General features: G+C 42.2%; 1 protein-coding gene across 1 annotated transcript in view; it reads right to left on the bottom strand.

The window, feature by feature from the left end:
- The window catches only part of RP2 (RP2 activator of ARL3 GTPase), a 30987-nt gene extending 16853 nt beyond the window's left edge, over positions 1–14134 (bottom strand). Inside the window, exons 1-3 of the mRNA XM_088456959.1 lie at positions 13825–14134; positions 5258–5923; positions 3604–3718 (exon numbers count right to left, since the gene is read on the bottom strand). Of these exons, the coding sequence (XP_088313085.1) occupies positions 3604–3718; positions 5258–5923; positions 13825–13947 (904 nt within the window). The 5' untranslated portion in view covers positions 13948–14134. The remainder of the gene's footprint in view (positions 1–3603; positions 3719–5257; positions 5924–13824) is intronic.
- Positions 14135–14797: the final 663 nt, after the last annotated feature.

A 14797-nucleotide genomic window follows, 5' to 3' on the forward strand; every position in this document is an offset into this window, starting at 1 on the left:
CTCAATACTATCTAATAAGCTGCACCTCTTTTAGTCAAGATGGGACATTAAACCTGATGATTTTACCATACTGTGCTTGCTCACAACATTGCCTGTAATATTTTTGGTATTCTAGTAATATAGTGTACAGTGTTCGCAAATACGCGCTATAGCACGTATTTTACCCGGTATTGAGGGGTGGGGACTCCCATTTCCAGAATGGGTGGGTCCCAGAGGACACGCTCCTCAGCTGCCAATCAATGGGCTCCTAAATAAGTGATTGATTGATGACCCGGCCCCAGCTGCAGGCTTTATGAAGCGTAGGTGGAGCCACTACAGGAACATGCGGCTGCGAGTAAAGATATCCCCTGCGCCTGGAGAGGAGTGAAGTCGTCCCCGGCACCCGGCTTGGATGAAGACGACTTCCGGTAAGTGCAAGCGGGTGGGGTTTTGGTACTGCAGGGGAGTGGGTGACTGGTGCTGTGGGGGTGAGTGGTTTAGCTTATGGCTAGGTAGGGATTCTTCTGGGGTGAGTGTGTGACGTGTTGTGCTGTGGCGGGTGGGGTCAGTGTTTCATGGGTGAGCAAGTGCTGTTGCGGGCAGCTGGCGCGTACTCGGGGGGGGGGGGGGGGGGGGGTCTGAGAGTTAAGTAAAATCCTCCCCCCCCTCCCAAGAAAAAGGGGAAGGGCAGCGCTGCCGTCGGAAGGGAGGGGAAATATTCGACAGCAGAGCCAGTGTCCCAGGGCAAGATCCGGGACCTGGAGGGCCGGGTGGAGAGGTGAGCATGGCGAGGGGACCAGCAGCGGGCAGCCTGGGACTTGTAACTTCACCACAGCTGGATAAACCTAAAGATCATGTCTAGCTGCTGCCCAGACTGACAGGTAGCTCTGTCCAAGTGGTTCTGCAGCAGCTGATATTTATTGTCTGTTAGACGGAGGAGCTCATGTAGCTGAACCAGTAATGTGGCTGCAGCTACCTGTCTCCTCATATCCACCATAATCTGACTGAGACGGTGTGATAAATATTAAATGCAGAGGAGAATGTCAGGATAGAGGACTGTCGCACTGTGGGAGTTTTTAAGCTGTAGAGAATGTATGGTTTTTTTTTTAGCTAAAAAGTGACCAGACACAGGATCTGGTCTGTGCTTGAACATGATCTTCATGGGCTGTACCAGACAAAATGGACAAAGCAGGGATTTGTGTTATGTACTATGTGTTGCCTGTAATGCTGAAGGATGGGGCTGGGGAGCTGAAGTAATAAGATTGTGGGGAACTGGCTGTGAATGAAGGGACTGCTAAAAAGCAAACACGGGGAAATTACTTCCATTGTATTTACTTTTGTGTCCAAGGGGTCTATGTACTAATTTATTATGTATCCATCTCGCCGAGAATATTTACATTTTTTATGAAAATATCCTGGCTATGTACCAAGGGGAACTCGCAGCGACAGCTGTTGCGGTAACCACTGTCCCCGTGAGTTATATCCCCGCCATTAGAAGTCTTTCACTGAAATTAAAGACTTCTCCGGGGGAAGCCGACACTCTGCATGTGCACAGTGTCAGCTTCCGGGGCCAGACAGGGGCTGCAGGGAAGAGATCGAATGATCTCTCTCCTGCACCTAGAGCCCCCATAGGCCAACAGTAGATTACACTAAAGCTGCTTTTTGGAGTTTAGTACATAGGTGTAATATCGTAGCCCCCATTGATAATAATGGGGACTGCGATATGAGGTGCTGTTTAGCACTTTGCCATAGATTTCTGTGAATTCTCCTGCATTGTGCCATTAGTAAATAGGATTGATACATAAAATTATGCAGAAACTACAGTTTCTGTATAATTTTATGTAGAAATCATCTTGGTACATAGAAGCTCAAATCACTGTGGCTCCTTACATAAACAGCAGCACCATTAAAAATATTATATATAATTTTTAATTAAATATATACAAATTTATATCCTTATGTCTTTTTTTAATCGTATCAATTATTATATTTATGCTTAGTTTTTGTACATTTAAGGATTTTTTTGGCCACTTTGTAAAGAGAATAATAATATTCATGTATTAATATTATAACCACGGGAGGGACAGAACTTGAGTGATTACAATTGTCATCATAGTCTGCCCATCTTGATTCCATCCTAGAGGCTTTTCACAATGCATAGCACATGGCAGTGTGGTTTTATTCTTAAATATTGCATTCTTAGTAGCTCTTACATGCAAAGTTGCTCAGTGTACATCTACTGTAGTTTGCTACCTAACGTACCTTTAGTGGTCACTCTAGCTCCAGCGGCAGGCAGGGCGCCAGAGCTATAGAAGGCACCGCAGCACGCACCCAAAAAGGGGCGTGGCCATTGAAAAGGGGGCATGTCTATAAGACGAGTCACCCTTTTCATCACTCCTGGGGTCGTGCCCGGCACTTACGGACACGTCAGGCAGCCCCCAAGCGCTGCTGACAGGGAGGATAGATGCCGGGCTCATGCGCCCAGCGTCTATTCACCGGCGCGGGACACTGCGACCCGCGGGTGACGACGGCACCCGGAGGCTGTGAGGGCAGGGCGCTTTTTGCCCTCCTGAAGCAGGGCAGGGCACTTTTTGACCTCCAGAAAGAGAGCAGGGCGCTGCACCCCGTTAAACAGCCTAGCGGGAACGCTATACCTTTGTACTAGGGATGGACATCGATGGTCAATGTTTGTTTTTCTTCTGATGTCAGTGTTTTTACCATTTGATGGAAGCATTCCGATGTTTGATGCCATCGAATTGTAATCATTCAATGGTGTTTCGATGGTGGCTTCTTTTCTTTAAAACCTAAAAACTCTGCCTCCCCTGGCTGCTGTGTGCTGTGTCTCCTGCCTCTGATAACCTTCCTGGTTCATGTTGCTGGGATCGTTGGAGGCTGTCTCTCACAGCCTCAGACCTGGCCCTCCCACCCCTCTCTGCTAGCTCTGATTGGCTCTCACTATCTCAGAGAGCCAATCAGTGTGCAGTCCTGGCCCTGCAGCAGTCACACACACACACACACACACACACACACTCTGACAGCTAAAAACGTTTTCACAGCAGAGATGGAGAGTGATTTCTTTGCTGGTGCTGTAAGAGGTTAGTTTTCTGTGTGTTATAAGTATATTTAATAATGTTTATACACTTCATTTTCTTGTTGCTTTAAGTGCCCACAGTAGCAGCAGCTGCACAGCAGTGTTTCCCATTATCCTCCTCATCCTAAATCAGCTCTGCATGTCTGGGTTTTTTTTTTTTTCCCCTTTGGGTCTGAGCCCCTCCCCTAACCCCGCCCCTTTACTATTCATATGAATAGTTTTCACAATTAAATGCTTTTGATGCGATGGTTAGTTACCATCGCATCGAAAGCTTCAATGGTGGAAGCACTGCCATCATGTGATGATGGGCTTCCGATGTAATCTGGTACAAAGTAGGGATGGACAACAACAAGTACATAGGGCATGTGGGTGGTCTCATGGCTTATGAGAGCTCAGAAGCATATATTGTAATGGGACCCAGAAATTGTGGACTAGGACCCCAAATTTTTATAGTGAGTGGTCCCTGGGACCCACATTTTTTTCCGCTCACCGCGATCACTGGTGTATACATATCTGTATATTACAGAGCATACCTTTCTCCAACAGTGGTATAAACTCAGAGGCTCGGTCCTTGAAAACCCTTTTTGCATCTTCTGGTTTCATTGCAACTTCTTTAGTCTGAATAAGTGATAAGCCCTTGCCAACCATCTGCATTGTGAATTATGAGGTAATGGTTAGTAACAAAACCACACAATAAAAGGATCAGCGTTCTACAAACAAATTATGCATTTCACAAGGAATTACTGTAGTTTCAATACTTAAACAGGGTAAAATGAAATACAAGACATTGATTGCCAGGGTTATACATACCATCTAAATTAGTATTTTTGGTAGATCACCTATTTTGAAAGAGGGGAAAACGAGGCATGATTATGTACTCTACTTACCACAGAGGTACAGGGGAAACCAAGAAAATGTCTCACCCCTAAAGGCAGACTCCCCCTTGCAACCTCAATATAAGTTTGAGAGGGTATCTACCCAATGGCTCTTCAGTCTATCCTCCTAATGGATGCTGGGACGGTTGCATTTTATAAGCCTTTCACTATTTTGATACAGTTAACATAGTTCTTCGATGTAGCTTTGATTGCATGGCAGAGACTCATCTCCAGTCTGGTGCTGCTGTCACTCCTCTACCATCCTAACCACTTAGGGAGGAATTCAATTGTTTTCTTGCACCAGCAGCTCCCATCTAAAGTGACAGGCGATATTCAATTGTATGTGCCATGGGCATCCATTACTTATCGCACATATTGCTTAAAGCGGCTAAACCCGCAAACTACTAGCCGTGCTGCTCAAATGGTAGGTTGGACACCCAAAAGCCTGACTTTGGGTGATTTCTGCTTCCCACCTCAGGAGTGTGCTAGCAGAATTAATGGGTGCCCATGGCATTTGCACCCAGCGGCACAAACAATTGAATAGCTCTTAGTCACTTTAGACGGCAGATGCAGCAGCACAAAACAATTGCATTGCCCCCTTAACTGGCCCTACCGGAGCACATGATACCGTCCAGTCCGCCTCTGTCTCCTAACTTTTAAAATAGAGACTCGTTCTGCGCATGTGCAGATCAGATTTCCTCTGGCTCCCTGGTCCCACAGACAGTGATAGTCCACCACTAGGGGGATGGATGGTAGGTGTTAATGGAGATCTATTGCCACTGGAGAAAGAGGGAGGTCATATTACAATAGGGACCTATGGACACAAAGGGGGTTTGCTAGACACCAAAGCCTTTTTTTGACTAAAATAGAAAGATCGATATATCTGGTAAAAAAATATCAGTTAAGTGGTTAGTCAAACAAGTTGGATTGCCCTCTGTCCCTTTAGAGCCTGCAGGGAAATGCACAAGTTCGAGGGGTGACTATCCTTTCTTAGGGGGAAGTACTTAGCCACAACTTCCATATTGGGAATAAAACACCATGAAAGTTTCACTTCCATTTACATGCAAAAAGTCTTGAGGTGGAACCGTTCTAGATTCAAATTAAACTATAGAACTCTGGTGTGTAAGAAGCTTAATATTGTAACCATAACAAATGCAAACATATGTAAGCAGGTGAGCCAAAACTATCTGCAACGCTGCACTATATGCATGTATGAACTGAAAGGTTTCTTAAGTAGTTACCTAGATAATATTGATATATGACCTAAAATGAATATTGGGTTCATTACTTGCAAACAGTCATTTTCTCTTACCTCATCGATCATCTTTCTTGCATTTGCAATGGTATAATCTCCAGCAAAGAAAACCACCAAGCAGGACTCGTCACTCTTCTTCTGTCGCTGTCCCCAAGTGACTGGCACTATGCTCCGGTTGCCATCTGAAGATACTCGCACTACTTTCAGCTCCTCAGAATCTGGAAGGGGGACATAATCTTGGACAGTACAATCACTAGGAAGAAGACTCCAGTTTGTCTCTCCTGACACAGGGGTGAAATCATGGATATTGCTCCATGTGTTGTTGAAGATACTCAATCCAGCCTCCTTCAGCTGTGCAGCCAGCTCTGGGTAATAGAACTGGAAACATCCAAACTTCATGCCGGTGGAGGATTCGATAATTGGCTGGGTAGAACAGCACAAGAATATATCCATTTTCCTACAGTCCCTAGTGCGAAACTGCTGGCAGGCCACAATGCATTTACAATCTTTACAGTCGCGAAAGAACACGCTGCCTTTTACTGGCCCTAAGAATATGCGGCAGTTCGTGCAGTCATCAATAGTGATGGTGGCAGAATGATCAAAAATATAGATGTTGCAGTTCTCACATTCCTGTATAACAAATTGCTGCCCTGCAACTTTATCTGGCAAGCGTCCTACAGTTTGATCTTTCAAGCCATTAAACATGTAGTCTTTTGGGTCCACCTGTGTAGTTGCAAAAATAGAAATGATGGACTTCATTATTATTTAATAGATAAAATTATTATGCATACCTTAATAAACAAAATCACTTTACCACTGATACCTTTGCATTAAATAAGGCTGGGATCACAGAGTATATAGCTAGTTACTCAAGAAAAGATTTCCCTTGCTGATTAATTCTCTAAAGCTGGTTAGAGTCTTCAGCGTACCACCACAGTGAGACCTAGAACAGTGCTGCTCAACCCTGGTTAGCTGGAAACTAATTGTGCGTACACACTGGGCGATATTACCAAGCGATTGCACGATTACGATGTCGTAAAATCGTGCAATCGCTCAGTAATCGTGCACTTTTATGTCGGAAGCAACCACCAATGCGCACTCCCGCTGGTAGTTTCCCACATTGTCCATCGCCTGAACATGCAAGCCAATCTGCCGATAACGACAGATTGGCATGTTCATGAAAGATGGAGGGTGCCTAAACTGAACAACTGATCGTTCAGTGCAGACACTACAGGAGATCAAGAACGATGGTACGATTACGATGTCGTAACCGTACTGTCTTTCTCGATTGCCCAGTGTGTACGCACCTTAAGGTACAAGGTTTATGATAGAATGTACTGCACAAATTACAACCAGGGAAACCCACCTGGGGTCTTGATGTACATGATGTATGTCTCTGTTTTAGAATACAAATGAATAATGTCAACAATATGCCCGCAATCCCAGAACACACCCTATGAATATGACATCTGACAGATGCCAAACGCTTCAGAACAACTGTATATGTTCAGTTACATTTTATTACAGTAACAGATTTAATAGTGTCAGTTAATCCTAAAATGTCAGTACACCACAAGCCACAAATAAAACTATGTTATGCAAGTTGAAAAAAGTACTTCCTCTAAATTAACACAGGACTACTGTGAAGGAGTTGGCATAAAAAATCCCAACATAAAAAGAGTAGGGGATCTTTAGATATGGCCTCACCCAATATCTTACTCTTCATTTATTCCAGCCCCAAGACAATCATAGGCAACAGAATCATTTAGTTCAATTTCACAATTATAGTATGGTATAAAGCGATACCAGTGAATAATTGTCACTGAAATAAATACAAATTTGTAAAGTCAGGTTTGCTGCTACAGTATGTAATAAACACATGCATCAATGCAACTCAGCATCATGGGAAGGCGACTGCTTCTGCATATACCAGAATATAAAAATCTGTATATTAATATAATAACATTACTTATTCACTTGTGTTTAGCAGTCTTTTCATTATGCAACTGATGCTACTGGGATTCTATGGCTCTTAAAAACTTTATTAATGATTATGGTAATTTTGGTTTTGGATATGGAAACCAGGATGGTAGCGCCTAAAAAAAATAAGAAGTATGAACAGTTGGAATCTTGAGGTTTGGAATGAGAAAGCATCTATTGAGCAGTCTTGGCAGCTATCCTCCATATATACACTCAGGCTGAAGCCATCGGGGATCTGCAACAGCAGCTCTGTTTTACACGGAATTTCAACCTCCCTGATTGAATTGCATAAAGGCTACATTCACCACCTCGGAGTAGAAGCTTACAGAATATTTTCCAAATATTTGTCTAGTACAGACAACGCAATGGAAGGGGAGATCATCTACATACAATCAGGTGTTTATTTTTTTTACAACATTTGTTTTAAGTTTACAGACATTAAACATAGGGGGAAAAACACAAAGTGTAAAGACAAACCTCAAAATGAACACAACTGCTGAAATATACTATTTTATTATGATACAGCATTCATAGGGATATAACATGTAACTTTACTAAGGGTTTAGTCTACATTTGTGGGCCTCAAGACACTCTACACGCAGTTTTCATTTTAACCACTTGGAACATGTGGACTTTCTATATAACTAGGGACAATTTGAATTACGTTACAAGAGCAAATATAGGCAGAATTCAATTCAATGGACATAATGAGCCGTTCCAGAAGCGCACACCATGCCTGCCGGCAGCCATAGAGGTGCGAGGGAAAACTTGCAACGTTGGCACTACCATATAAGGCAGATATGTACGCAGCTGTGCAGATCGGCCATATACTAACATATCCATTAGAGTAATGCTTATTTTAGTATTTATATACAGATTTCTGTGACAATAGCCTTGTGCAGGATTCACACTAGACAGAAATGTCATATTTAAGAAAAAAGAAAAATATACAAATATCCCTTTACTGTTCAGTAGACCATTACCTATAATAAAGGATTTATACCCTAAGGTGGTTGATTGTTGGAACAGCACCACTCCAAAGTCTGATACACAAACTAAGTTTATACACTGCACAGACAGGGCATTCTTCCTCTCATTCTAGTACTATCCCTGATACCATTGCGCCTCCCAACCCCCAGCAGTGACTCTGATCAGGTGTGTAAGCACACTTGTTGTGTATAGGTTCATCACATGCTAATTAACCTCCTGCTTCTCCCACTCCATACGCGATTTATCACTACTTGCTATTAACTAACCGTAGTGAGTTACTCTACCCTACGCTTCCGTCATACCCTCCACCCTGCCTTTGGTAATATTGCTGTGTTGAATGTTATCCTATGTACTTATGTATAAATGTGTTGTTTAATCGCTGTATGGGACTGTGGACACCTTGTGGTGCAATGTAAATAAAAGCTAATAAATTATAAGTTTAATACCACCAAAGACAAATGAAAGGGGAAAAATTTAATACTATCATCAACTCTGCAGGTCAATGTCATAATAACCCAACTCTGACTGATCCCTCTAACGTTTATTACTGGCCTTTTATTCCACATTTAGATTAAGGCTGGTTCATGTCCGAGAAGTCAGTAATCCAGTAATTTGTCAAGCACTCTTACAACATGTGACGAATGTGTGCAAAAAAAAAAAAAAAAAAAATCAGTTCTGCTTTTCTCAAAAGGAAAATTACTACTAAGGAGTGTATTCAGCAAGAGTGACGATGTTGCCCAGAATATTATCAGGCAAAATCGTCACAAGCTTTTTATCAATTATGATAATTTATTGCTGCTATTCAGCAATAGTTTCTGCAGGGACAGCCTTTGCGGTAACACGCTGACCCTGCGATGTCCCAGGCGGCTTTGTTTTCAGGATTCCGAAAACAATCCCTTCTGTTTGTTCTTCTGCACATGCTCAGTCATGCGCTCCGTAATAGTCTCCGTCCCTGCTTATGATGACAGCCGACGGGGAAAGTACATCTCCAGCCTGTCCAAATTGATTGACATGTGTATACAGGCTTTATACTAGCCTGTATATTTATGTGCTTTTAAATGTAACATTTATATATAAATGGAGATGATGGTTTTCGGATCGCGCACGGTGTACTGTCCTGAATGTGTCTTATAGTGCAAATGCCATAAGTATGAATGACCAAACACTTTAATCCTTCAAGTGGGAGGAGGCAGCAGTCCCTTCCGTGTGTCTGTGTGGCAATCAGACGGATTGTAATCTGGAAAACAGGGTGGAAAGGACAAGCGCCCAATAGTGTGATAAATTTAAAAATAAATGTGCCCGTGCTCAAATAATAATGTGCGTACCAAATAGCAATTCTTTAAGGCTTATCTGAGAGTCCTGTCACATCCCCTTGATGAAGTCTGATTACTGATGAAACGCGTTGGTTCTTGCACTATTCTTACTTCCATGAACTGGGTCTGATTAGCCCATTAAGAGCCCCCTTGCTTTGAATATATCACCACTGATGATGGGTCTTAGTTTGGTTTGAAGCCCATCACCACTATATGTGGGAATCTCTGGGGCAGGAGGAAAAGGGAACTTGGATGACTGACCAAGGATACATTTACACAAGAATATATTGGGTACGCACATCTATTAATACTAGTTTCTTTTGTACTGGAAGTACTACACTATATTGTCTTTCTCTCCCATTCGGCTCTGCTAAGAGCCTTTTTTCATTAAGGTCCAGTCTGGCACTAGGAACTTGGGTCCAGCATTGTCTACTTCTCTCCGACAGGACTCTCAGATAAGCCTTAAAGAATTTCGATTTGGTACGCACATTATTTGAGCACGGGCACATTTATTTTTAAATTTATCACACTATTGGGCGCTTGTCCTTTCCACACCGTTTTCCATTTATATATAAATTTTAATTATAATCGCACATAAATATACATGCTAGTATAAAGCCTGTATACACATGCCAATCACCTTCGGCAGGTTTAACAGGCTCTAGTTGGCCTTACCTGTCACCGGAAAGCAGGCACGGAGACTGGGCGGACTTACAAAATACTGCAAGGACTTATGGGAAAATTTCCCTCTGTTCCTGCAGTTTTCAGGATATTTAAGTATTTTCTTCATATAACGCCATTCTGAGATGGCGTTATATAAAGTATATTTTTCGAGTGATTTAACACTTTTGGCTTTGCTGAATAGCAGAAAGCATTAAAGCACTGTAGAGATCAATGGCTGATCCCTACAGTGTGGTATTCTACGAGCAGGGAATTAATGGAGAAGATAATTGTGTTATCTTCTCCATTATCCCATTGCTGAATGGGAGATTTACATAAAAAAATATGGAAACCATAGTTTCCGTATGTTTTATGTAAAAAAAAAAAATCATTGCTGAATAGACCCCTGAATGAGGATTTAACAGATTTTATTTAAATCTCTTGTTATACAAATTGTGTACTACATATGCAATATACACGTTGTCAACGGTTCACATACACTATCATTTTTATGTTGCGCCTCACTGTAGTTGTAAATGGTAGATATTGGTTCCCAAAGATATCAAATGCCAGCATATATTTAAAAGTGTTATATATGACTCACAGTTATTACTTACATATACATCACATTAAAAGCTTATAAGAAATACACTGCTAGTATGAGCTTTAACTCATTTTTTTCTCACCCATGAAGTACAATGATTGTAAGTAACATACTGTTTATCAAGTAAAGAAGAAATTCCACAATGAAAAACAATTGATAAATGTATACCCATTGATTATCTAAGTAATGTAATATAGGCAACAAAAGCCATTAGGTTCCTAACATTACAGGGTAATGTTTATATTAATGTATTTTTTTATGTTTGCTCTTTGGTAAGAAAATATATTAAGGGAGCCTGCATTTTAGGATCACTTTTCCCTTTATTCTTCAGAAACACTACTTTTCCTACATAGGCCCGTATTCAATTTGAGGCGAAAAGCCGAGATCGGCGAAAACGTTTAGCCGATGACGTCATTTCGCCAGACGAAAAAGTAACACCGTATTCAATTTGAAATACATTCCGCCTAGGCGGAAAGTCAATGCAATGTAATATGCGAAAAGTTTCCCCTATGAATAGCAGGTGGAAAAAAGTGCAGAATTGCGGTTTTGGGGTGCAACATTGCGGGAACCCCCGTGCAGTCTTAAGCCAGTCCCCCAAAGTAAACTGTGTCTAAAAATGGTTAAAAAAAAGACTTAAGTACACCCTAAAAAATGGCTTTCAATTTGGGGTAAAAAAAAATCCAGTTGTGGGACAAAGTTAAAAATCAGCGAAATAGACTCCAGGGGGGTCCCCAAGTATGCCCCATGTGTTTTTTCGATTGCAGGTGCTTGCGGCAGGTGGATTTTTCATGATTTTATTACCTGCACTTTAGCAACTTTTAAATATGCTACCCCCCATTTTCAAGTACCCCAAATTTAATGGGACTAGTATACCTTCAAAAAAACACGCTACATAGCACCTATCGAGACCATTTGAAGTGGCGAAATACCTTCAGCAGGGCTATTCGGCGGGTACCCATAGTGAGCCCCCATGTAAGTGCATCTTTTGGGGGTGTCAGGCTGAATTTCCCAAATCTGATAGCACTTTTCACCTGTTTCAGTTTCGCCGGGTGCCGTTTTCGCGCCCTTTCATATTGAATACGGGGATAAACTCGCAACACTTTTTCACCTCCAAAACACGCGATGTAGGTGAAAAAGCATAGTGGCTGCAAAAAATATTGAATACGGGCCATAGCTATGGTACAAGCAAATCTTAATCCACATAACACAGCTCTCAGTAGGATGTGTATCTTGTAATGTGCATCCTTACAGAGCAAACATTATGGAACATGAGAGAAACAGACAGCCTGAGCTGTGTACTGCATAATATACACCCAATACATGCTGGCCATTAATAGACACACAAGGTATTGGCTTCTTCCAGGATATACTGTAGTAATAATATCTTGTAGACAGTTAGTAAATTCACTGGTGGTGTCATGTGTTGGGTGCTGCTAGTATTTGCTGGTCACTTGGACTGTTTAACATAATATTTTAGGCATATACGTGTTGATTGATGCAAGACAGAGGGTCCCAAACTTTTTTGAATCACGGCGCCCTAGTGCATCAGCATTGTTTTCACGACACCCCTAAGCCAAAAGTTTGTTCTTGAGAAATTCAGAAAAAAAATGTAGTGAAAGTAGTAAAGTGAAGTAAATTGTGCTTATCCGTTATGTGATGGGGACAGGTTTGCACTTCTGTATGTCCACATATTTACATTACATTGACCATAAAGAATTTGATTTGGTGCTGGACCACCAATCTGAGGCACCCCTGCAAGTGTCCTTAAGCACCCCAGGGTGCCGCGGGGCACAGTTTGGGAACCACTGATGTAAGATAGATATGTTACATTGTTTGATTGCAACAAGAAAAACATGTTTTATAACCTATTGAACAATGTGCCTAGAATGCTTTACAAATGTATACTTTAGGTATACATTTAGGGGTTTTGTCACATATATGAAGCACTTTACTGCTAAATATGTTTTCCCTTCACAGATATGGAAAATATGGGCTTCCTCACTTTTATGCTGGCCACACACATAGCGATATTTTACCCAATCTGGCCGATTCCGACACATTGGAAGAACAGATCGTGTAAAATATGGCCAAATTGAGAGTAAATCGTGAGTTCCCACTCACGATCACGATGAGATTCCCCGGTGGTCGCACATCGCATCTTCAGATCTACGTGCAGTAGGGCAGATCTGACAATCTAGGACCCGATGCACTGTGAAAGTATTGATGCAGGAGAGATCGTTTGAAGATTGGACACCAAATTGTGTGCAAAGCTCTCGGGGAGTTTCAAGGGAAATCGTACACATCGGCTCATCTTGAACACCGCTATGTGCCACCTTTAGGCTCCTTGGTGCAGTGGGACTGTAGCTGGTTGCAAGGAAAATGCTCCTAAAAACACAGGTTAACAATTTGACCTTACACGCTCTTCGCATTTATAAGATATAGGTCAACGAAGAATAATGTAACTAAAAGCAAAATAAAATATATATATATTTTTTTTTTCCCCATTTAATTAGCACTTTCCTTCTGACCTTATGTATATCTGTACTTAGGTACAGGATGAGAATTTGAGCAGTTTAGTGTACAGAATGGAGGAACTGTATATACAATAACTCAAAGTATTGTTAACCCGATATAACAACATTTTAATACATATGTTGCAATGAATACCAGGACTAAATCGCCCATTGAGAACCTCAATTGTAAACTGTGATAAGCAGAGCGCTCACTAACTACCCTGTCTCACAGCCACACCTTCTTCCCCCACTTTGTATGTTCTAATGAACGATTGCTTGTCCAATGTCCATCACTGCAGAGGTTTGTGGCAAGCATATAAATAAACTGATGGACATTTCACTACTGCACAACACAGTTACTTCAGTCATGTTTATGCATGCACAGGGGTAACCACTATAATGCTAGGTGGGATTACGCAAACTCAGTGTGAAGTAAAGAGAACGGGGTCTGTGCCATTCACACACACTGAGACAGGTTGTTGCTACAATATGCAGTGGTGGTTACCCGTACGTTACAGTATGCACAGCCGGGTACAGGGGACATGTGAGGTACACGCTTCTTACCTTCTCCCGCTTATCCCAGCTGTACTGCTGCCTGCTTTCCTCCCCATCCAGCTGCTGCTCTGCGGGTGCAGCGCCCTTGGAGCTCCCCTTCCTCTTCGCTTTCTTGGAGAAGAAGCAGCCCATGTCTGACAGGACAGTGCGGCGGACGAAGGGGTGACGGAAATCGTGGCCGCAGTGTATGTACTAACTCAGGCGGCAGCGTCTCCAGCAGTAAGATGATGTGTACACGACACACCCGGGGGCGCGCACACCGTCAGTACCTCCCACGCCGCTGCCCAGCAACAGCGCAGCTCAGACAGCCGTCTCGGCAGCCGTGACATATCATTGGGCAGCGTCACTTTCGCAGCCGCCGCTTCCTGTTCCTAAGTCTGGATGCATGCAACTTTATTAACAAGTATAACAATAACAGCAGCAACAAGACAGTGTATTACTTACTAGTCGTTGTCTTCCTGCTTATTATTATACAATGTGTCTTTTGGTGCATACGCACGGTCAGTTTTGTCAGATGAACGATTTAACGATTTTTACAACGTTTTGAATGATTTCACCAACGATGAACGATTTCTGACTGTATTAGAACTAATGAAATCGTTAAAATCTGACTGCAAACACATCAGATTTCAGAGATCGTTATCTTAAGCTGCATACATACGTAAAGATTTTCTGTCCAACCATCCAACTAGTTGATTGGTTGGAATGAAAATCTGGAAATGTATGAAAGCAAATGACAATCAGCAATTTGCTCCCAAACGCCTGAAAATGGACAAAAACTGTTTTAAGAAATTGTTTAGATCAAACATTTAACAAACTTGTCTGACCGACCATTTTCATCTGTTTTCTGGCATTTAGGAGCAAATTGCTGATCATCATTTAGGGGCCCATTTATTAATGATCGCATTTTGCAATGCGATCAGGGCATGCAGTACCGCCCCTGATCGCATTGCAAAATGCGATCCTATCTGCCGGATGTATT

Source organism: Taudactylus pleione, unplaced genomic scaffold (genome assembly GCF_031769625.1).
Source record: "Taudactylus pleione unplaced genomic scaffold, aTauple2 ptg000041l, whole genome shotgun sequence".
Lineage (NCBI taxonomy): Eukaryota > Metazoa > Chordata > Amphibia > Anura > Myobatrachidae > Taudactylus > Taudactylus pleione.